At 39.6% G+C, this 23,113-nt stretch overlaps 1 protein-coding gene across 1 annotated transcript in view; it reads right to left on the bottom strand.

Annotated features, from left to right (window-relative positions):
• Nucleotides 1-23,113, bottom strand: part of LOC132824441 (multiple PDZ domain protein) — a 381,408-nt gene that overhangs the window by 10,595 nt on the left and 347,700 nt on the right. The window contains exons 42-49 of the mRNA XM_060838941.1: nt 22,491-22,684; nt 17,233-17,380; nt 15,940-16,026; nt 13,651-13,753; nt 11,696-11,736; nt 5,122-5,244; nt 2,302-2,406; nt 2,000-2,112 (exon numbers count right to left, since the gene is read on the bottom strand). Coding sequence (XP_060694924.1) covers nt 2,000-2,112; nt 2,302-2,406; nt 5,122-5,244; nt 11,696-11,736; nt 13,651-13,753; nt 15,940-16,026; nt 17,233-17,380; nt 22,491-22,684 — 914 coding nt within the window. The remainder of the gene's footprint in view (nt 1-1,999; nt 2,113-2,301; nt 2,407-5,121; nt 5,245-11,695; nt 11,737-13,650; nt 13,754-15,939; nt 16,027-17,232; nt 17,381-22,490; nt 22,685-23,113) is intronic.

Below are 23,113 nucleotides of genomic sequence, written 5' to 3'. Positions count from 1 at the left end.
GAATGAGAGCTGCACATAATACTAAAACTGTGGCCTAATAAACATTTTATATAGTTACAGGGTAACCTCCCTGCTCTTAAACTCTCTGCATTGGCTAATAAAGGCGAATATATGACATGCCTTCTTAACCACTTTATCTACCTGTCCTGCTACCTTATGGGACAGGTGGAAATACATACCAAGGTTCATCGGATTCTTTGTGTTTCTCAGGGTTGTTAATCATGTATTCCCTTGCCTAGTTTGCCCCGCCCAAGTACATCACCTCACACTTGTCCAGATTGAATTCCATTTCCCACTGATCAGCTCATCTGACCAGTCCATCTATATTGTGCTGTAATCCAAGGCTATCCTCCTCACTACTTATTGCCTTAATTTTCATATCATCTGCAAACTAACTGATCAACCCTCCTAGTTTCAAGTCTAAATCATTTACGTACACCACAAACAGGAAAAGTCCTAATACTGATCCCTGTGAAATGGAATGGAATGTTGGTTCTTATTTCAAGGGGGTTGGAGCATTAGAATAGGGAAGTTTTATTTCAAGTGTACAAGGTGCTGGTGAGACCACATGTGGAGTAGTTTTAGTCCCCTTATTTAAGGGAAAAAAGTATCATTTAATTGAAGGCAGTTTGGTAAATGTTCACTTGTATAGAGGGCCTCTCTTTCGAGTACAGGCTAAACTGAGTTTAGAAAAATGAGAGGTGATCTCCTTGGAACATATAGGACTGTTAAGGGGCTTGACAGGGTAAATGCTGAGAGGCCATTTCCCTCAAGGGAGAGTGGGAGATCAGAGGGAATAGTCTCAGAATAAATGGGTGCCAATTTAAGACTGGGATGAAGAGGTATTTCTTCTCTCAGTTGAAACTGCTTGTCACAGAGCTGTGGGAGCATTGTCCTCATGTATATTTAAGGTTGACATAATTAGATTCTTGATCTGTAGTGGAATAAGAGTTATGGGGAAAGGGCAGGGAAATAGATGTGTGGTATGTTGGATCAGCCGTGATCCTACTGAATGGCAGAGCAGGACTAACTTAGATTAGATTAGATTCCTTGCAGTGTGGAAACAGGCCCTTCGGCCCAACAAGTCCACACTGATCCTCCAAAGAACAACTCACCCAGACCCATTCCCCTACGTTTACCCCTGATTAATGCACCTAACACTACAGCAGTTCAGCATGGTCAATTTACCTAACCTGCACATCTTTGGATTGTGGGAGGAAACCCACGCAGACACGGGGAGAATGTGCAAACTCCACACAATTGCCCAAGGCAGGAAATGAACCCAGGTCCATGGCGCTATGAGGCAGCAGTGTTAACCACTGAGCCACCGTGCCGCAACTTTTTCACACAGAGGGTGGTGTATATATGGAGCAAGCTGCCAGAGGAAGTGGCGGAGGCTGGTACAATCACAACATTTAAAAGGCATGTCTAATACTCTGGCTCAATTGTCTACTCCTGTTCCTATTTCTTATGGAACCCCAGTGGTCACAAACTTTCAGGCATAAAAACACACCTCGACCATCACCCTTTGCTGTTCAAAAGTATCACCTGACATTTATCTGGATTGAATTCCATTTACCACTGGTCAGCCCATCGACCACTTTCAGTTGGAAAAATACTCCTCAACCATCACCCTCTACTTCCTGCCACTCAGCCAATGGTGGATCTAAGTTTCTAAGCTTCCTTGATACCTTCACTATCAATCTCCCATACAGAACCTGATCAAAAGCTTTGCTCAAGTCCAAGAAGACAACAGCAAATGCATTGTGTACCCGTTTGAAAAATTCAATCAAAACATAACAATTGCCCTGCCTGAATTTTCAATGTCTCAGACAATTCCCTCAAATTCAGGCCATACATGGTCCTGATGTGCAACTCTAGTCTACACTACTCTACAGTGACTATTTGGCCATCAGAATATCCAGGTCCTTGTATTGTATTTTCAGAGAATAATCCTCCTTCTAAGGTATAGTATGTGCAATAAGTCCAAAATACTCACCCTAGGTCATCATGAAAAATGCAGCTTGCTGTCAATCCTGAGACAGAAAGTGTAGTCGTAGTGTGCTCCTGTTGCTGATTAGTTATCACACTAACATCACCACCTGCAACTACCTAAAAACAATTGTTTACAGCTGGATTCAGAATGCACAGTGATGCACAAGAATTTTAAAGATACAACTGTTAAAATTAATGCGAGAATATTTTGACAGATCAGAATCAGAAATTTAGATGAATTCACCAAACAAATAAAATATTAACAAATGGCAAATACCCATTGAATCACATGATGCTTTGTCATACCTGTAATTCAATATGACCTGTAGCATTCTTTAGCATACTGACAGCCTGGGAGTGAGTCAAGGCTTCTGTAGGTTTCCCACAAATACTTACAATTCTGTCCCCAATCTATAATTAACAACACAGGATTAAAATCAGTTGCTTTGACAGGTAGTTGACATACCTCTTGGACTGAAATCATATTAAAGATACATATCACAAACTTCTATCTAATAATATGTGTAAAGTACCATCAGCAGACCAGAATTGTGCCATCAATTGCCCATAGACTAAGGTTAGTAAATTATGCACTCAGACGTGGATTGATTTTTAGTGTTCAAGGATTATAAAAGCACTATTCAATTTATTTTGATACAAAACCACAAACCTATTTATAATATTCTCATTCGATTCCTGGTCACTTTTAAGATGATGCAGAAAGGCAATGGGATTCCATCATTGGAGGTGATCGTAAATCTCAACTTTTACTGTACTTGATGACCTCAATCTGAAGTTAACAGCCATTTTGAAGTCAAAGCACACCTGGAATAATTGAGTAGCAACTTGACAATATCACAAATCAAGGTTGATAGAGGGAGAACTAGCCATTTGGACAGAACTGGCTCAAATGTAGAAGACAGAGGGTGGTGGTGAAGGATTGTTTTTCAGACTGGAGGCCTGTGACCAGTGGAGTGCCACAAGGATTGGTACTGGGTTCTCTATTTTTTGTCATATACATAAATGATTTGGATGCGAGCATAAGAGGTACAGTTAGTAAGTTTGCAGATGACACCAAAATTGGAGGTGTAATGGACAACGAAGAGGGTTATCTCAGATTACAACAGGATCTTGACCAGATAGGCCAATGGGCTGAGAAGTGGCAGATGGAGTTTAATTCAGATAAATGTGAGGTGCGGCATTTTGGGAAAGCAAATCTTAGCAGGACTTATACACTTAATGGTAAGGTCCTAAGGAGTGTTGCTGAACAGAGAGACCTTGGAGTGCAGGTTCATAGCTCCTTGAAAGTGGAGTCGCAGGTAGATGGGATAGCGAAGGCAGCGTTTGGTATGCTTTCCTTTATTGGTCAGAGTATTGAGTACAGGAGTTGTGAGGTCATATTGCAGCTGTACAGGACATTGGCTAGGCCACTGTTGGAACATTGCGTGCAATTCTGGTCTCCTTCCTATTGGAAAGATGTTGTGAAACTTGAAAGGGCTCAGAAAAGATTTACAAGGATGTTGCCAGGGTTGGGGGATTTGAACAATAGGGAGAGGCTGAACAGGCTGAGGCTGTTTTCGCTGGTGCGTCAGAGACTGAGGGGTGACCTTATAGAGTTTTACAAAATTATGAGGGGCATGGATAGGGTAAATAGGCAAAGTCTTTTCCTTGGAGTCGGGGAGTCCAGAACTAGACGACATAGGTTTAGGATTAGAGGGGAAAGATATAAAAGAGACCTACAAGGCAACCTTTTCACACAGAGGGTTGGTACGTGTATGGAATGAGCTGCCAGAGGAAGTGGTGGGGGATGGTACAACTGCAACGTTTAAGAGGCATTTGGATGGGTCTATGAATAGGAAGCTGAAAATGTGTTGCTGGTTAAAGCACAGCAGGTTAGGAAGCATCCAAGGAACAGGAAATTCGACGTTTCGGGCCAGAGCCCTTCATCAGGCTCTGGCCCGAAACGTCGAATTTCCTGTTCCTTGGATGCTGCCTAACCTGCTGTGCTTTAACCAGCAACACATTTTCAGCTCTGATCTCCAGCATCTGCAGACCTCACTTTTTACACTATGAATAGGAAGGGCTTGGAGGGATATGGGGCGCATGCTGGCAGGTGGGACTAGATTGGGTTGGGATATCAGGTCAGCATGGGCGGGTTGGACCGAAGGGTCTGTTTCAATGCTGTACATCTCTATGCCTCTATAAGTTAGCCTGCTGTAACTGTTAATGCTAACTATTCATTTTGAACGATTTTATAGTCTATATAAGTCATTGACTTTTATATACTGACATTCAATTGTAAATTTTGAGAGGATGGGCAAAGTTGTGCTGCAAATTGTACACTCTGAAATATTTTAATTCATTTCAACAATGCTTTTTGTATGCACAAGGTTGTAACCGTCTGAAAAGGTTAATTCTGAGAAATGGCTTAAGCACTCCCATTGTAATTATGTCATGCGGGCTTTTCGACAGAACAGTTTAGGGTTTCAAAGGAGTAAGGTTTTCCTTAAAGTCTGTTTGACAATAGTTATCAAATCATTGCAACTTGTAATTAGTTGCTAATATTTAAAAAGCTTCTTGTTGTTCAATACAAGTGTCTCTTCTAGTTAGACCAGTAAGTGGTTTTCCTGTATGATAACTGACCAAACAGGCTCTGTAGGTAATTACACTTAAGAGAACAGTGGCAGAAAATACATTACATGATGAAATACAGACTTAGCTTGATTGTATGATCAACAGACAACACAAAGATCAATTATTTCATGAAACAAAGTTCAAAGTACAGAAAATAAGATATCTATTTGCGCAATGAGTGAAGTAAAACAGAGTTGAAATCACACATAGTTGAACATGATCCTATGGTGTTATTTATGTAGAACGTAACTTACTACACCATAGATAGTTGAGGGGAAAACAAGAGCATAAAATTGGAAGTAAACTCTGATTAAAACCTAACACTGCATATATACGTGGCATTTTAAACAAATCTGGTTTTAGATCATTTTACTTTACTGAACACGACTCTTTATGCTAAATGTTCCTATCAAAGATATTTAATCAATAAATACAGAATGGAATCTTATGAATAATTTCTTAATAAGTAATCAGCCAAAATTCCAAACTTACCCGCAGTTTCTGGGTCTGGGCTGCTACTCCATTTGGCTGCATCATTGCAATAAAAATGGGGACATCTCCAAGAGGACTACCTACGCCTCCTGCAATACTGATTCCCAGCGAATCAACAGGCCCCTATGGTCAACAACACCACATAAAATTCAGAGGAAATAAAAATACACTATTTTTATTTACAGGTTTGAAATGGTTTGCAACATTATTATACTGGATTGTTCTTGCTCTGTAGCAGAGTTATGTTTGCAGATCGCATTTGACAACTATCCCTTTTCTCTCATATCGAAAATAAATCTTTTGAATTATGCTCATGTACTTTTACTTATATTATTACTACAACTATACTTAACTACTGCAATGTGCATTCATAGTGCTCCTTCAGAGGAATAAGGAAAACTTGAGAATGAATGAGGAGAATTAAAAGGTCACTGAAAGTCAGAAGCATATTTTAAGTTTTAAAAGATACGAGATATTACAGACGTTTTTCAAATGACCTCCTACTTGGCAGAAAGTGGTGCTGGAAGAGCACAGCAGTTCAGGCAGCATCCAAAGTGCAGCAAAATCCTGAACTGCTGTGCTCTTGCAGCACCACTGATCCAGAATCTGGTTTCCAGCATCTGCAGTCATTGTTTTTACCACCAAAGTAGTTACTGTACATTCTAAAGTCTCTATGTCAAATAAAAGGCTCACTCTGCTATGTCTATAGTTTTACTTTACATGCAAGTACAGTAAATGTTATATTGCAGGTAGATAATCCTTCATCCAAAATCCCGAAATCTGAAAAGCTCCAAAGTCCAAAGGTTTTTTTGTGAAGTTTTTTTCTCACTATCAAGATTGTTTGGTGTGCAAACAGTTAACCCACATCAACCGATGTGACGTGGCCCAGCACTGGTAGGCCTCGATTTTCTCTCAAGATCTGTTTTAATCAGTGAGTGTGTTCCTCTGGTAAGATTTTTAAAAATTTCATCATCAAAACCGTCATTTATTCTGAAATTCAAAAAACTCTGAATTCCAAAAACCAGCTGGTCCCAAGCATTTCAGATAATGGATTGTGCACCTGTATCCGGCATTTATGAGAGGAGTGTGCCAATTGATTAAATATTCCAGATACTCAAGAGCTCAGCATAATCAATGTAAAACCACACCAACTGATGGAAACAACGCAGGGGGTATGCACACCATTGTTATACTTTATTACAGTAAAAATAAGAAAAGAAAATGCAATTTTGTCTTAAATAAAACTTACTGTCAAAAAGCCTTCTCACTTGTCCCCTCAACTGACTACTCAGACATTACAACAGATGTGATATGTGAGAAGTTGACTCAAAATTGAATAACTTGTTTTATTTTGTGTGGCCATTCAAATGAACAAGTATATTTACAGTGAGGAAAATATATTTTAAAAACAATAATAATTGGACAGAAATAATACTTTGCAGTATTTGAGATTTACTTCTGCTGGTTCATAATGTGCCTGTTATAACAAAGTTTGCTGTACTACTTACTGTGTCATAAGGATGAGATTAGTAATGGAGTAGAGCAAAGAACAATTTAAAATAAAAGTTCTAAGCTGGAAGAGGGCCACCTTTACTGTGATGAGGGGAACTTGCCAAGGTAAGATTTAAAAGGACAAACTGTAACAGAACATTGGATGATCTTTAAGAGGAAATGTTTCAGGTGCAGGCTACGTACACTCACACAAGAAGGTAAAGAACAAAAACCAAGGTTCTTTGGATAGAGAAGCAGATACAGAGAATACAATAAAACAAAAAAAAACAGCATGATACAAGTTAAATGAGTTATTCAAAAAAGAACCAAGTCAGATGCAGTAAGTTGAAAGAGGAAAAGAAAGGGAAAGCAGGCCTGGTCACCAGAAAATGAAGATCGAATGACAGGTATCATAAAAGGGAACCCAAACATACAATGTACATGTCATTTACTTGTGTAAGTGCATGGAAACAGGATGGATGGGGCCATGAGTGCAAAATAAAAGTAAGAGAAGCTTAAGGCAAGCAAAGGCTAGAACACCTCATGAGTACTTTGCATCATCTATTACAAAGGAAGATGCTGAAAACTACATTGGAATAAGCAGAGATGTTAGAAGCCATGGAAGGGGGAGAAATGATAGGGTATACCAAAAAGCTGGCTATGGTTAGAGTAGATACTTTGCTTAGTCCACATGGTTTGCTGTCCATATTGCAAAGAAGGAGGAGTGGAGACAGTTGAAAGACTTGCTACAATTTCCATTCCTAAATAGAGACTGACAATTGTTGCATGTTTGTCTGAAGAATGATGCAATGACCATTCTAAGTAACCAGTCAGTTTAACATCAATATGAGGGAAGATTTCAGAAATAAGAATCACATGAACAAACTTAACAAACATTTGGAAAGATTTAAATAAATTAAGGACAGTCAGCTTGCATTTTTGGAAGATACACTGGGCTGAATCTCAGTGTTACTTAGACTAACTTTGAATTATGTCGATCCTTTAAGAGGGATTTCCATCCCAAGGCCTAATGAGATTTCTCGCCATACTTTATCAAACATGCCTTGTTAACTACCTATCCTGTCCCTCACATCTAATTCCAGCTCCAACTTACCATGCACCATTCCTGAAACACCTTGCATCTGCTGAAAGACCAGCGCGCCTTCTATGCCACCTTTAAAAGGTTTTTATGAACTTGGATAAGCACTAACATTTCAAATCTGCCTTAATTATTCAGATTTTGAATACACTGGAGAAGAGGATGATGGCATTGTGATTCTCTGACATGAACTTTGGCATCCTACCCAACCCTGCCAGTCTGGTACAAAGTCACCACCTGAGTCAGCATCGCCCTCGCTGTCTGGTGAAATGGCAATCAGTGCTGGGATGAGGTCAATGAACCTCTGCTACGCCAGTTCATGCCACACTCTTTTCTCTCTCACTCTGTCTCTGCTATTGCAGCCACCTCCTTCATTCATCCCACCTCCCACAACTAATTTAATTTAATTTAGATAAATGTGAGGTGTTGCATTTTGGAAAGGCAAATCATGGCAGAACTTATACAATTAATAGTAAGGTCCTGGAGAGTGTTGCTAAACAAAGAGACCTTGGAGTGCAGGTTACTTGAAGGCAGAGTTCCAGGTAGACAAGTTAGTGAAGGCAGTGTTTGTTATGCTTGCTTTTATTGGTCAGTGCATTGAGTCTAGGAGTCAGGAGGTCATGCTGCAGTTGTACAGAACATTGGTTTGGCCACTTTTGGAATACTGCTTTCAATTCTGGTTTTCTTACTATAGGAAAGATTTTGCAAAACTTGTAATGGCTCAGAAAAGATTAACAAGAGTATTGCCATGGTTGCAGAGATTGAACTACAGGGAGATGCTGAATAGGCTGAGGTTATTTTCCCTGGAATGTTGGAGGCTGAGTTACAGAGGTTTATAAAATCATGAGGGGCATGGATAGGGTGAATTGCCAAGGGCTTTTGCCTATGGTGAGGGAGTCCAAAACTAGAGGGCATAGATTTAAGGTAAGAGGGGAAATTAAAAGGGACCGAAGGGGCAACTTTTTCCACACAGAGACAGGTGTGTGTGTGTAGAACAAGCTACCAGAGGAAGTGGTGGAGGCTGGTACAACTACAACATTTGAAAGGCATCTGGGTGGGTATAGTAATAGGGAGGGTTTAGAGGGATATGGACCAAATGCTGGCAAATGAGATCAATTAATATAGGATATCTGATCCGCATGGATGAGTTGGACCGAAGGTTCTGTTTCCATGCTATACAGCTTTATGACTGCATAACATCTGAAAGCAAGTGCCAAAATTAGGATGCATACACACATTCTCTTACAGACTAATACCCCTTTACACTCTCACACATACTCTCACCACCACCCCACCCCCCTCAAATACACACCCACATGTACACACACAAGTTTGTGGGGTGAATTTGTACTTGCAGAATTACACTTTGCTCAAAAACTGCATGAATCCGTGTAAGATTCTATAAATCCCTTTTTTAGATTAGAATCACTCTGAACATTGGGACACAGACAGCCTCACACAAGGCACCTCACACCTTCAATACATTATCTGGGCCAACATAGCACCTATTGTTAAAGTTCACTTGAGAATGTAACTTTAAGAAAGTTTTGGGATTTACATATGAAAGAACTGAAACCAACATGCCTATTCTAAAAGATGAGAGATTTAACAAATAATCTAGGTGTCTTTCAATATATAATTTCGGTTACATCACACTGTCAACTTTTGTTATAAATTCTGTGTCCTACAATCTTATGCTCCACAAACACCAGATGAAGGAGCAGCGCTCCGAAAGTTAGTACTTCCAAATAAACCTGTTGGACTATAATCTGGTGTTGAGTGATTTTTAACTTTGTACAGCCCAGTCCAACATCAGCACCTCCAAATTAAAGAGGTTATATTAATACAAGTGTTGTTTGGAGGTAGGGCATTTGATGTTTTTTACATGGACTTTAAGCAGCAGAAGAATCTTGTATGGGTCTGAGTTGGCTAAATTGTGACAGAGTCGATCGGGCAATTCATAGAGGGAGTCAATGCATTAAAATGCTCAAGAGAAAGAATCCTAAAAAAAGCTTTGTGTCCTGTATAGTACAAAGGCCTGTGCATAATGTTCTTTGTCTTAAAAAAATCTTAATGTTGGTGAATCCTACAGCCCCTGCTTTCACAGATTGAGGCACTTACTCTAGTCACACCGAGTAATTTTGCAGCCATTTTCTTCACGATTGTGCACTTGCATGTTTCAGCACAATGCAAGATGCAACACCTGCCCGTACACTACCTTTTTCACCTCCATTCAGGACCCCAAACAGTCCTTCCAGGTGAAACAGAGATGCACCTGCATCTCCTCCAACCTAGTCTACTGCATACTGTGCTCCTGATGTGGTTTCTCTACATCGGTGAAACGAAACGTAGACTAGATGACCGTTTTGCAAAACACCTTCACTGTGCCCAGAATTACCAGCCTGACCTCCAGGTCACCGCCCATTTCAATCCCGCTCCCCCCCCCCCCCACTCCAATATGTCCATCCTTGGCTTTCTTCCCTGTCGCAGTTAATCAGACCGCAAATTGGAGGAACAATACCTCATCTTCTGCCTGGGCAGCTTACAGCCTTGAGGATTTAACAGAGTTGTCGAATTTCAAATAACTTTCCTTACCCATCCCCTTGATCCCTTTTCTAGCCCCACCTCTTCCCTACCATTCTACCTACCACCCTTCCTTCCAACTACCAACCAGATTCATTGCTTCCATTGACAAACTAGGTTGTACCCACTACCTGTGTTCGCCTATCATTATCTCACCATTCTGCTACTCTTCCCACCCCACCTTCCCCTCCCACTTTATCTGTAGCTTCCCTACTACCAGAACTAGTCCTGAAGAAGGTTATATCCAAAACATTGACTTCTCCACCTCCTGATGCTGCCTGGTTTGCTATGCTCTTCCAGCCTCCTGTCTGTCTACTAGAAAACAGATAGAAGCTAGAAACACTACTTGTGTCTCTTGAGGTGCACAAGTAGTGTTTTATCCCATGGTTGGGGAGGCCTGGGTTCAAGTCACACCTGCTGCAGCTGTGTACAGGTTGATTAGAAAAATAGGTTAAATAAGGAAATAAATTGAAGGGTTATGGAGTGGGGTGGGGCCCTCTTCTGGCACAGTGTAATACCACTATCGCTGTATGAGAGGTCAAGGTTCAAGTCTCATCTTCTCCAGAGATGTGTAATAACATCTCTGAGCATGTTGGTTAGAAAAATAGGCTAATTAAAAAAAAAGTGGCTTAATGAAATTAGAGGGTCATGTTCTGCTTGATACAAGAAAATTGTTTGAGGAGAGAGAAAAAAAAAGTCATGATAGATAGCTATTTTTCAGAGTATTAGGCTGTGTTCCCCAGCAGCCATTGCTAGGAAGCTGCTGAGAGGCTGCAGAGATTTGTCAGAATGGTTGCAGGGGTGAGATATTTTAGCTGCAAGGATGGACTGGAGAAGCTAATATTATTTTTTTCTCATGAAAGCAAAGGAATTTGAGCCATGATCTATCAGAGAAGTTCAAGATAAAGTGGACAAAGAGATGCTGTTGCCATTAAGAGGTGGCATAGGTCTAGGGGATACAGATTTCAAGTTTTGGATTAGAGATGTGATGAAAATGTGAGGGTGATGCCTACAGAGATGACCAACGATTCACCAAAAAACAGCTGAATAGGCACTTGAGAGAAATAAACTTGTTGAGCTATAGTGATAGAGTGGGGAGAATGGAACAGATGAATTGCTTGTGGCAACCTGACACAGATTTGATGGTGATACTGAATTATCTCTGTCTGAGGAGTAATATCTCCATTACCGCAGTCTCAATTTGGTGTCAGTCATGGGCTCACTCTTGCCTCAGATTTAGAAGGTGTGGGTTCATGTCCCTCTCCAGAGATTTGAGCACAATTTTATAGTGCAAATTCATCATTATTGTATAGAAAGATGGTTTATGCACTTCTTAAAAGTGAGTTTTTAACAAACTGTTAGCTGTAGCTTACTGTGGAAATAGGACACGTTACCACTCACCTTATTAAATTCCACTGTTCTTAGCCCTTGGATCTCAGTCCCTTCATGAAAACAAAATGAAAAGAGAGCTCTTTATGAACAAACTTCACTTTGTAATTCAGGAGCAAATTACTGCAAATGCTGGAACCTGTACTGAAAACAAAAAAAGTTCTGCAGATCACAGTCGGTGAGGCAGCATCCACGGAGAGAGAGCAAGCTACATTTTGTGAGTTTTCATTTTGTAATTCATCAGTAGAACAGAGAATACATGATGCCGAATGCAGGAATGTACAATCTTGCACCTTTTTAAATTTCATGGGAGAGCTTCTTAAATTGTTTGGTAATTACACAAAGTTACTAATGCATTCTCTGTCCCTTTCAAGCGAAAACTGTAGTAGTATGAGCACAGATTTCTATTACCATTAGCTCTCTCACAATGATCTATCTGTCTGATTCACTTAGGAAACTGAACAGAATCAAACTTTAAACATCAGAGCATGCTAAATTACTCTGAGGCATGAAACGGCAATTGACAGAACACCTGGGCTAATTAGTCAAGTAACACTTAAGAGGATTAATGTTTAGACCAAAAGTAGGAAGGGTGATCAATAAACTGGTTCTGTTTAGAAGAGTGCATTCAGTGTTCCTGAAAGTTAATCTTATATATGTTGTTATGCATATGCATGAGATACTGAATCTGGACAGAAAATGGAGTTATATTCATCAAAAATGCTTTTTTCAGTCAGAGAAATTATTAAAATTATTTAAATCTTTGCTTACTCAAGATCCCTGTAGATTATCTAGCTAGAATAGATCAATGCATGAATTTACAAAAATGCTGCGGATTTCAGTCACCATTGTTTGGACAGAGAGAGAGGGAGGTAAGAAGAGAATGATGTACAGGTTTGAAAGGTATATTCACTCTCTTCCCTTTTATTTCTCTTAGTTTCTTGGAAGACAATGACTGGTGAAAAGCAAATGGGTGAAACATATGTTCTATATATTATACAGTACTTAAAGCTATCTATATATTTTGCAACCTCTGAGGTCGGAAGTCATCAATTCATCTATTGTGCTCTCAGGTTAAACCTAGTACCTTAAGGACCTTTTAAACTACATATTTTTGCACTCTCCCCTTTTAAAACTTTATGTCTATAATTGTGTGATTGTTATTCTTCTTGCAGTTGATAAATAATAAAATCCTTTCTTTATCACCCAAGGAAACCCGGCGATTGGTGTCTTCATTTTGATCTAGTGAACGATATTTTAATTGTGATATAGCTATATGCTAAAAGAAAATAAATTTGGAGACACTGAAGAAATTCAAAAGACAAGAGATGATCCAGCCCTCCTCAACTGGTTGTAGCAAACTAAATACTAGTTATTGGAATCGATAAACTGCTTCCTACCAACTTAAGGTATGCTTACTAAGGTAATTATAAAATCAATTTGTGAGATGAAATAGCCTAACCATTCTTGGTGTTAAACATACTGGAGTTTTTTCATGATAATGTACTATCAAAATCACTCAGATGGAATAAAATATGATGAAAACCATATTTCTATTTTTATAGTACATGCTAATGATTTCTTAAATTAGAATTAATGTATTTTCTTTGCAAACTAAAAACTGAGACATTACAACTACAACACAAATTCACTGAAACCTGTATAATCATGCTTATGTGTAAGTATGATTTTCCTGTAGTATTCAGGGATGTGTAGGTTAGGTGTATTTGTCTGGGGTAAATGGGCAGCATTAGGGGAATGAGTCTGGGTGTGTTACTCTTCGGTGGGTCGGTGTGGACTTGTTGGGCTGAAGGGCCTGTTTCCACACTGTAGGGATTCTACTTCATTTTATATCATTCCCAAGCTGGTCTGTATGCCTGTCCTTTAGAAATAAAGGCTTATACCACATTTTAATAATAGTCAAGTGGAATACTCAGGATTAACCCACAAAACTGAATAGCTCTTACAGGCAGGTTTTCTGTATCCAGTTTCATGAAGATCAGCTTGGATAGATCCAGATGTAGCAGAATAGAATGTGGTCAGCCCACCACCATTATTTCCTTCACCGATCTGAGAAAATAGATATAATTAGCATGACTGTGATTATAAAATGAATATATCTAAACATTGCTTTGAGTATTCAGTATGCGGATTTTTCTGATAGTAACATTATATACAACTTAGTATTTTTTTTCAGTATCGCAATACTTTTGTAAATTTATATGCTTTTAAACTTAGTTCTACAGTGCAAAAGTCGGAGTTGTACATTCTGTAGACAGCAGGAGAGAGCAAATAAATTTGCAGTTTGTTTGCCAAAAAACTTCCTTTTGGAAATCAAAATCATTGTTATCCGCCCTGGACCACAAGTATCATAAAAATACAAAGTGCTGTTTTATTAGTTTGAACTTTATTTTCTAAAAAAAAATTGTTAAGGTCCTTTTCTGAGAATTTTAGACAGTAAACCAAATGCAGGATTAAGATAACCATAAAAAGGATTTAATGCTTGGGATTTTATGATGCAACTAATCCTTCAACAATCCCTTGGATTAATGCTGTAAACTATTAATAACAATTCAACTACTAAAAATGCTGAAATACTACTGCAAATCTGAAAAATAATTTTTTAAATGCTCAACACCTCACAAACTACAAATCTTTCTCATAGTATCCTTTCAATAATCATCAGTACTGGAGCACTTCTGCAAATTGTTGTGATCTTCCATCGCCAAGAAACAAGTGTAAGATTATAGTGACTAGCAGGAAATACAGCAGAAGTATTAAGTCACAAACAGGAGTGACGAACTTGTGAATGGGAAAGTTTCAAGAACATTTTGTAGATATCAATTCTAGTAAATTGAAACTACAACACAATAAGTTGACAACAATTTGCTATGGGGTCTTCCTTAACACTACAAAACATACATATTTCAGGCTTGATGTTAGATATCAACTGAAGTTGCAGATTTTCTCATGCTGAAGTTCTTATTACCAATTTAAACAGGCTGCTCTTGCTGAAAATCATAATAAAAAGTAATGGTACTATAATTATGATCATTACCCTCTCAAAAATAATCAAGCATGGCCAAAAACATTGATTTTATCAGGCATGTGCACAACCTGTGCAAGATAAAACATATTCATCTAAAAGTAACATAAAACAAGCTGCTTGGAGCTTCCTATTCTCACAGGTTCTATTATCAGTTTATGCCTTTATAGACCTATCCTTAATAACAAATCATACCATCTCTCCCAAAAAGAACATAAAACTGGCCAAAATTAACTGTTAGCTGATGAAGACAAAGTCCTGTGTTTTAGACCGGAGGTCAGTTCTGCACTGTAAGTGGTAGTGGTGAGAATTGGCAACTGGGAGAGGTGGAGTATTAAAAGTATTAGAGCTGAAAATGTGTTGCTGGAAAAGCGCAGCAGGTCAGGCAGCATCCAAGGAGCAAGAGAGTCGACATTTTGGGCATGAGCCCTTCTTCAGGAATCCTGGAGACAGGCTCATGCCCGAAATGTCGACTCTCCTGCTCCTTGGATGCTGCCTGACCTGCTGCGCTTTTCCAACACCACATTTTCAGCTCTGATCTCCAGCATCTGCAATCCTCACTTTCTCCTATTAAAAGTATTACTTCACCATTGACCTTTTCAAAAACTTTATTAAATACACATGTTAAAAATGTCAATTTTTAAAAAGCCAGAAATTAACAGAAAAATACTGGAGGAAGGTGACAGGGAGCAACATTTATGAGACTCTTCAAAGCTAATTAGCCTTCAGTTTAAATAATGTATTGAAATCCATTTCCTCAAAAGGAAACAATATGACAGCAAAGCATGTTAGGAAATTAACACAGGGAACACCTGAGGTATCCTACTGTCAGTACGTACTTCAGGACTTATTCCAATAATCTAATAAAAAAATTATGCCTATTCCTCAAACATGATAAATCCAAGATTAATAATAATCAACGCTTGAAATTCAATCCAGTAAATGGATTTTATAAAACAAAAGCATGTAAACTTTAAATTATTTGGTCTCAACTAACAATGTAAATAATAGATAACAGTTGCTAACATTAGATTCATAATTTAATTGTACATAATATGCTTCCAACATCATTTAGTTGCACATGATTAAAATAACCATTGCTCCAACTGCTTTAATTTACACAAACTGAAAAATAGATGAATAATATCATGCCCTACAAATCAACTTATTTGTTGTGGAAAGGCTCAAACATCAGATGAGACACACAAACCTGGCTACTTTGGGAACCTCTTCTATCAGGTGAAAATGATCCAGTCTTTAACCTGCCAACCTCTAATCTCACTGTGCCTTGAGCACTCTAAAAGAAAGAGAAGAAAGATTACTTTATTTATTGAATATCTGAGAACATTTCAATCTATAAAAGTGGAGACTATGAATTAATTTGTTAGGAATTTTTACATTTTGTATTACATCACAAAATCAGGAAATACGCTACATGTCAGAACAAACTGCTATATAGTTATTCTATTCTAATAAACTGATACAGAAAATAAAACAAATGCACACAGACAGGAGGTCTTTAGGAAACCACTGTCACATGTGCCAGATAAAAGGAAAAGAGAACCAATTTTCTTTGATTTTGAATCTGGGAACTGAAAATTTCTAAAGTATAATATTTTCTAAAGTCATAATCGTGCAATGGGAGTTCAATATGAAAAAAGCTGTGACACTCTGCACTTCAATACAGTTGTGAAAGCAACTATGTTTTTAAGAATAGCAATTAAATATGGTGGAAAAATCTAATGAAGTGGTTTGTCCCTGGGCTCAACTGATTGAAAGGTCCCGTGGCCGGTTAAAGGTCTGTGGGTCTCCAAAAAAACTGAAGTTCGATAAAGGTTCTGAGGAAGACACTTAAACAACTTAAGACAGTAAAACAGAGACAATTACAGTGCTAGGCAGATACATGACCTCAGTATGTTAAATGGGAATATAACTCCTTCATTCCTGAATTGCTTGTTGCCGTTTTATTTATTCATTTCCATGTTCATACAAGTCATTGCTATATCATTTTATCTTATCTGTTCCTAAACTGAATAAACATCCATTTTCACCTCCCTAACACACTTCCTACATTATCTATTACTTTCTCTTCCATTTTTAGCCCAGAATCAGTTCAGGCTAAAATTTACCTTGAAGTTCTATATTTATGCAAAGCATTATGTTATTTACTTTGCCTTGAAGGATACATTATCCAACTCCTATTTGAAGATTTCCTGATGATCAGTCATCCTGATTCCTAATTTCGTGAATTAAAATTCCAATAATTAAATTTGGCCAAATTCCTTATAACTTGGGTACAGGAAGGCTAAAATGTAAAAGTCCTATAACAAAAAAAATTGTATTTCTCACTTTGTTTTGGGAAACTTATGGAGCAAATGACTTACATTATGAGAACATATCAACATCAAAATATATTAATATTTCCACTGTCAAAATTAAAAGTCTTGGTCACATTTACTGTTTCCAAATCCTTCCCAAATCAGAATTTTTGCATTAGTCAGACCTTCAGCATAGCAGCAACGGTCTCCTGAGTTGCGCTTCGAACATCCTCCCCATTCACAGACAGTATTTGGTCCCCTTGCAGAAGACTTCCATCCAGATCTACTATTCCTCCTTTCACAATGTCTGACACAAAGACCCCAGTATCATTTCTGTAGAAAACAAGTACAGATTTGACAAATAATGGGGAGATGCTGCGTTCTGTGTGCTCTGGTGGTAGTTGGGGTGGGGAGGAGCAGAACATGATGAACATTAAGCTAGTGAAGATTATTTAAGTCATCTGGTTTTGGTGAAAAATATTCCATAATGTCTAGGGTGAAATTGTTTATGAATCTATACCAAAAACACTGAATTGTCTGCATAGTGCAAAACCAGGAACATAAACTAAAACTCCATAAGACAACGCATTGTCTTTTTTTAAGATGGAAAGAAAAATCAGGTGGAAGTTTTGTTTTACAAACTTGTAGTCTGATCTTAATTTTCACTGCATCCTGATATTATGGACCAGATCCAATGCCCTCAAAATACATTAAGAAGGTAGCATTGACCCTAAATTTTCTTATTTCAAAGGTAAATGTCAAGTGCTGTGTACTAAATACAATTTGAGTAGTTAAACTACTAACCATTAAGTAAAACACAATTTATTCAACACTATAGTTAAAATACAAAAGAAAGAAGAATGTGCAATAATTTAACTGTACTGGAAAACTTAACAGAATAATAGATACAGTAACTATTACTAATTGACTATTCCAATTTCGTAACATAAACACAACCTTGGCAAAAGGCAAATTGAGAAAACAGCTTTGTCTCACATGCAATCCAGTCACCTAGGAAGAGAAGCCAGAGCTTTTGGCTATAATCGGGAGAGAGAAAAAAAACTTCCATTTCTTCAAGACCCCAACAGCAACTACTACTGAAACTAAAAGTCCCTGCTTCTATGGGTAGGAGCTTGACCACTCCCATTCAGGCTGCTTTTATTATTCCAACTTCAAAAGAAAAATACCCAAGGTTTCACAAGTTGTTTATCTTCTCATAATCTGTTTGACACCTATCTCCCAATCTCTGTCTGTAAAAGAAACTGGGACTAAACCACAGCATTGTCACACTGGATATACATGCGCCCAGATATGGACCCAGGAAAATCTCACCTCATCTACAAAATATACATTGGATATAACATGAAATATACTAATTATAAGACATTGATAAATAAGAATTGCTGAAAATGATTTATTCTAGTGGCACGTGTTATCTGAGACTTGTTATAGCTGAATAGTGACAGATACACAGATGGTTCAAATATCTGATACAGATTATCTCAGTTTCCAAAAAAAAATTTACATTAAATCTGAAAGTGATCTTCAGAAGTGTCGCTACCAACCAGTCTGGTCAAAATCAAAGGAAAGTCTGTACCAATCCCACATCTACACTGCTCTCTAAAATGCCCACACAGCATCAAATCAATAATCTGCTTCCTTATCAATTTTTGCTCTTCTTCTTGTGAGGCAATGTTTGCCAGACAGGCAACCAGAGAATGTTGGGTGGGTGAAAGTAGAAATGCAGAGTAACAGGATTCTAACCCTAATTAAAGAGGGTGAAAGAACTGAAGGTGACTGGAAAGCAATGACTGCTGTGGCAATAACTTGGAATGCTGTCTCTTACAACATGTTCAGGAGTTGCAGTTGTGTCAGCCTTATGTCAGACCTCTAAACATTGTGACTGGGACAATAAGGGACATCTAGAGTCGAGAGTGTGGTGCTGGAAAAGCACAGGTCAGGCAGCATCCAAGGAGCAGGAGTATTGATGTTTTGGGTATAAGCCCTTCATCAGCAATAAAGCCCGTCTAGCCTATCAGCCTCAATCCATCATTCAATGGAAGCACAGCTGATCTGAAATCTAACTCCATGTACCTGATTTTGCTCCATATCCTTTAATAATTATGGACAGCAAAAAAAATTAACCAGTCTTGGATTTCGCCAGAAATCACGTCACCAGATTATAGGAGAAAGTGAGGACTGCAAATGCTACAGATCAGCTTCTAAGACAGTGGTGCTGGAAAAGCACAGCCGGTCATGTAGCATCCAAGCAGCAGGAGAGTTGACACTTGGGACATCAGCCCTTCATCAGGAATGAGGCTTGTGGGCCAATGGGGCTGAGACATAACTGGGAGGGGGGTGAGTAGCTGGAAATGTGATAGGTAGCTGAAGTTGGGGGTGGAAGTGACAGGTCGGAGAGGAGGGTGGAGCAGGTAAATTTCTGTCTGGATGAAGGTGAGGGCGGAGATGTGGGCCCAGATTTTCCACTTCCAATGATGGCAGAGGAAGGTACTGGGAGGGGAGGATGGGTTGGCGCGGGGTGTGGACCTGACAAGGGAGCTGCGGAGGGAATGGTCTCTCCTACAAACCCACCAACTCTGCAGCTATCTGGACTACACCTCCTCCCATCCTGTAAAAACGTTATCCCTGACTCCCAAATCATCCACTTCTGCTGCATTTGCTCCTAGGAGGACCAATTCACCTTCGAACAGTCCAGATCGCCTCCTTCTTCAAAGACTGCAATTTCCTCTCCCACATAGTCAGCAATGCCCTCCAGTGTATCTCCTCCATTTCCCACACCTCCGTCATTGAATCCTAACCCTCCAATCACAACAAGGACAGAACCCCCTGGTCCTCACCGTCCATCTCACCAACCTTCCGATGCATCATCCTTGACTGTTTCAGCCACCTACAAATAGACCGCACCACCAGGGATATATTTCTCTCTCCACCCCTATCTGCATTCCAGAGACCATTCCCTCCTTATCAGGTCCACGCCACGCTTCCCCCCACCTGGCATCTTCCACTGCCATCACAAGAGGTGCAACACCTGTGTCTACACCACATCCTTCAACTCCGTCCAAGGCCCCAAAGAATCCTTCCGACAGAATTTTACGTGTACTTTCACACACATCATCTACTGCACAACTTGCAGCTGGGACACCCGCACCAACCAACCCCATGCCCTGTAGCTGAACACTTTAACTCCCCTCCCACTCCCCCAAGTACACGCAGGTCCTGGGCCTCCTCCATCGCCAAACCCTAACCACCTGACGCTTGTAGGAAGAATGCTTCATCTTCTGTCTTGGGACACTTCAACCACAGGGGATCAATGTGGAGTTCACCAGTTTCCCCATTTCTACTCCCCACACCTTATCCCACTCCCAACTCGGCACTGTCCTACCTATCCATCTTCCTTCCCACCTATCTGCTCCACCTTCCTCTCTGATCTATCACTTTCCCCCCCACCTTCATCTACCTATTGCATTCCCAGCTACCTGAACCCCTGCCCCTATCCTCCCATTTATATCTCAACCCCCTTGGCCAACCAGCCTCATTCCTGATGAAGGTTTATACCTGAAACGTCCACTCACTTGCTCATCGGAAGCTGCCTGACTGGCTATGCTTTTCCAGAACGACCCTCTTTGTCACCAGGTTATAATCCAACAGATTTATTTGAAATCACAAGTTTTAGGAGAGTAGCCCCTTCATCAGATTTTAACCAGACAGTTACCAGCCCCTTTAATGCATCTCAATCTTCATTGCAAGGAATCATTTACAGCAGCGATTTGAAGTTTTCTTGGATTGTAATGAGTTCAGGATTATGTTGCTGACAGTTTTGAAACTGCTTTCTATCTACTGTAGCTGAAAATGTGTTGCTGGAAAAGCTTATGCCCGAAATGTCAAATCTCCTGGATGCTGCCTGACCTGCTGCGCTTTTTCAGCAACACATTTTCAGCTCTGATCTCCAGCATCTGCAGACCTCACTTTCTCCTATCTACTGTAGCCAACTTTGCCCTTCACACCTTCTTCCAGCCCACTTTTCCATCTACTCTCACATTGCAACATCCATCTCAACCTACAGTCTCTTAAACTCCCAACACTCCTCTTTACAGGCTCATTCTCCAACCCCATGTAGCCACACATGGTGTCCATCCACACTCTGGACCAGCTAAAGACATTCTTGATCCCAGCTGCAGCTGCAAGTAAACATTGAACCTGGCATTGACTAAACACAATCCTCAACCGTGAATGCAGCTACCAGTGACTCCTAATTCTGGTCTTGGCTAAAGGAAAGTCTCTACCAAGCACAACTGGGCCACAGTTAAAGGTGGATCCCCTCATCTCTGCCTTGACTAAAGGAGGTTTCCTGTATCCTAGCCTCAGCTAAATGTGGCTTCCCCTATCCCAGCTTCAGGTAAAAGTGGCCTTCCCCATCCTGGCCTTGTGTAAAGGCACGTCCCCGAACGCAATTGCAGCTAAAGGTGGCCCTAACTAAGCGTACCTTTGTTCCTGACCAAAAGTACTTATAATCATGATCAAACGTGTCATCAATCCTGGCCTTAGCTCAAGTCAGTTCCTAAGCCTGTACTGCACTCAAGGCAGGCAGGCCCTGTGATTCAGTAATGGGCTTCCACACTGCCCTTACTCTCCTATAATATTTGTTGCCAACAGATTCACCAGTCTCTGGCAGGAGAACTCTTCGATTAGAACAGTAGCTCCTCACCATTCTCTTCCATTTGATTTTCTCTGATTGCTTGGCCTTACAAGTGGATATTTTCAGTTGGGAGGTTTGAGAATTAGCTTGCTTGCTGCCCCAAATGTTTGGAGGTTTGGTTGGAATTCTGGAAACACTAAGATATATCTTGGAAATAGCACAGACAGAGAATTGGCAAAGTGGTGTAGAACAGTTGAAACCATGGCAGAGGGCTATCAGAAACCAACAGGAGTATGATTGAAAGGCCACTCATCAAGAATGTGAGTGAGACCTAACCTTGATCTGGGCAATTCCACAAACTTGAGCTGTTGAAAGACCTCAAGAGATCTTCCAACTGAGTGAGTAGCTGGAATATTGAGGAAAAACCAAACTGAATTGTAGAATGCAAACCTTGGTGAATGAATCTTCGAGACTCTGTCATGCAGAAGGGATCTCTAACATGGAGGCAAATGCAGAAAGCAGTTAAAATGTCAGTGTTTGTTGAGGTTTTCCAATCTGAAGCAGATGTACTTATAAACTATGTAATTAAGTTTTGTTTAACTCTCGAACAGTGAAGTATTTTTTATTTGAAACATGAAATCTTATGTGGTATTTTAGATAATATGAGAAGTGTGAATTTCTCCTTAAACGCTGTTGGTCTCTGCGAAGTTCTTCATACGAGGAAATTTACAAATTATTATTTTGCACAATCAGATTTGAATCTAATGAATAGAATTTCTTTGATACCTTTTTCCAACAATACTGAGTCCAAGACCTTTCCCTAGTTTCTTGTGCAATTCAACAATCAGCAAATCATACATATCTTCCTCCTTATAATGGCCTTCATCCCTGTAGACTGTCAGCTGTACTTTTTGAGGAATTTGTCTCAGAACATTTATTGCTTCGTCATGAGTGGCAACTCTCAAATCAATTCCATTAACCTATAGAAATATAATGGAATGTTAAATGAAAATATCATTATCATATTAAAAGAAAGACCTGCAGCATAATTGGGCAAATATGTTGACTTTGCCAAGATGAAATTATGGCCGTGTTTCTTCATATGTAGCCTTGACTACTTTTCTCACCAGGTTAATCTGCAACCCCCAATCTCTGATCTGACAGCTCTGCAGCCTCCTGATTAAAATGGGAATCATGATGCTCCCAGCTTCCAGGACACGACTCAACGTCACACCTCCCCACCCCCAGCTCCTCCAGATCACAGCCCCAATCTCTCACCTTCTTGTTTCCAGTCCCAAGCTTCTCCCACAATGAGATGGTGGGGACAGTCACCACAACTATGACCTCCCACCATGGTTCACGCCTAATCCAACTGGTCATCAGGTAATATACTGCATCATGTAACTTAA

Source organism: Hemiscyllium ocellatum, chromosome 2 (genome assembly GCF_020745735.1).
Source record: "Hemiscyllium ocellatum isolate sHemOce1 chromosome 2, sHemOce1.pat.X.cur, whole genome shotgun sequence".
NCBI classification, from domain to species: domain Eukaryota; kingdom Metazoa; phylum Chordata; class Chondrichthyes; order Orectolobiformes; family Hemiscylliidae; genus Hemiscyllium; species Hemiscyllium ocellatum.
Note: the sequence above shows the minus strand (reverse complement) of the source record. Positions and strands in the feature narration are given on the sequence as shown.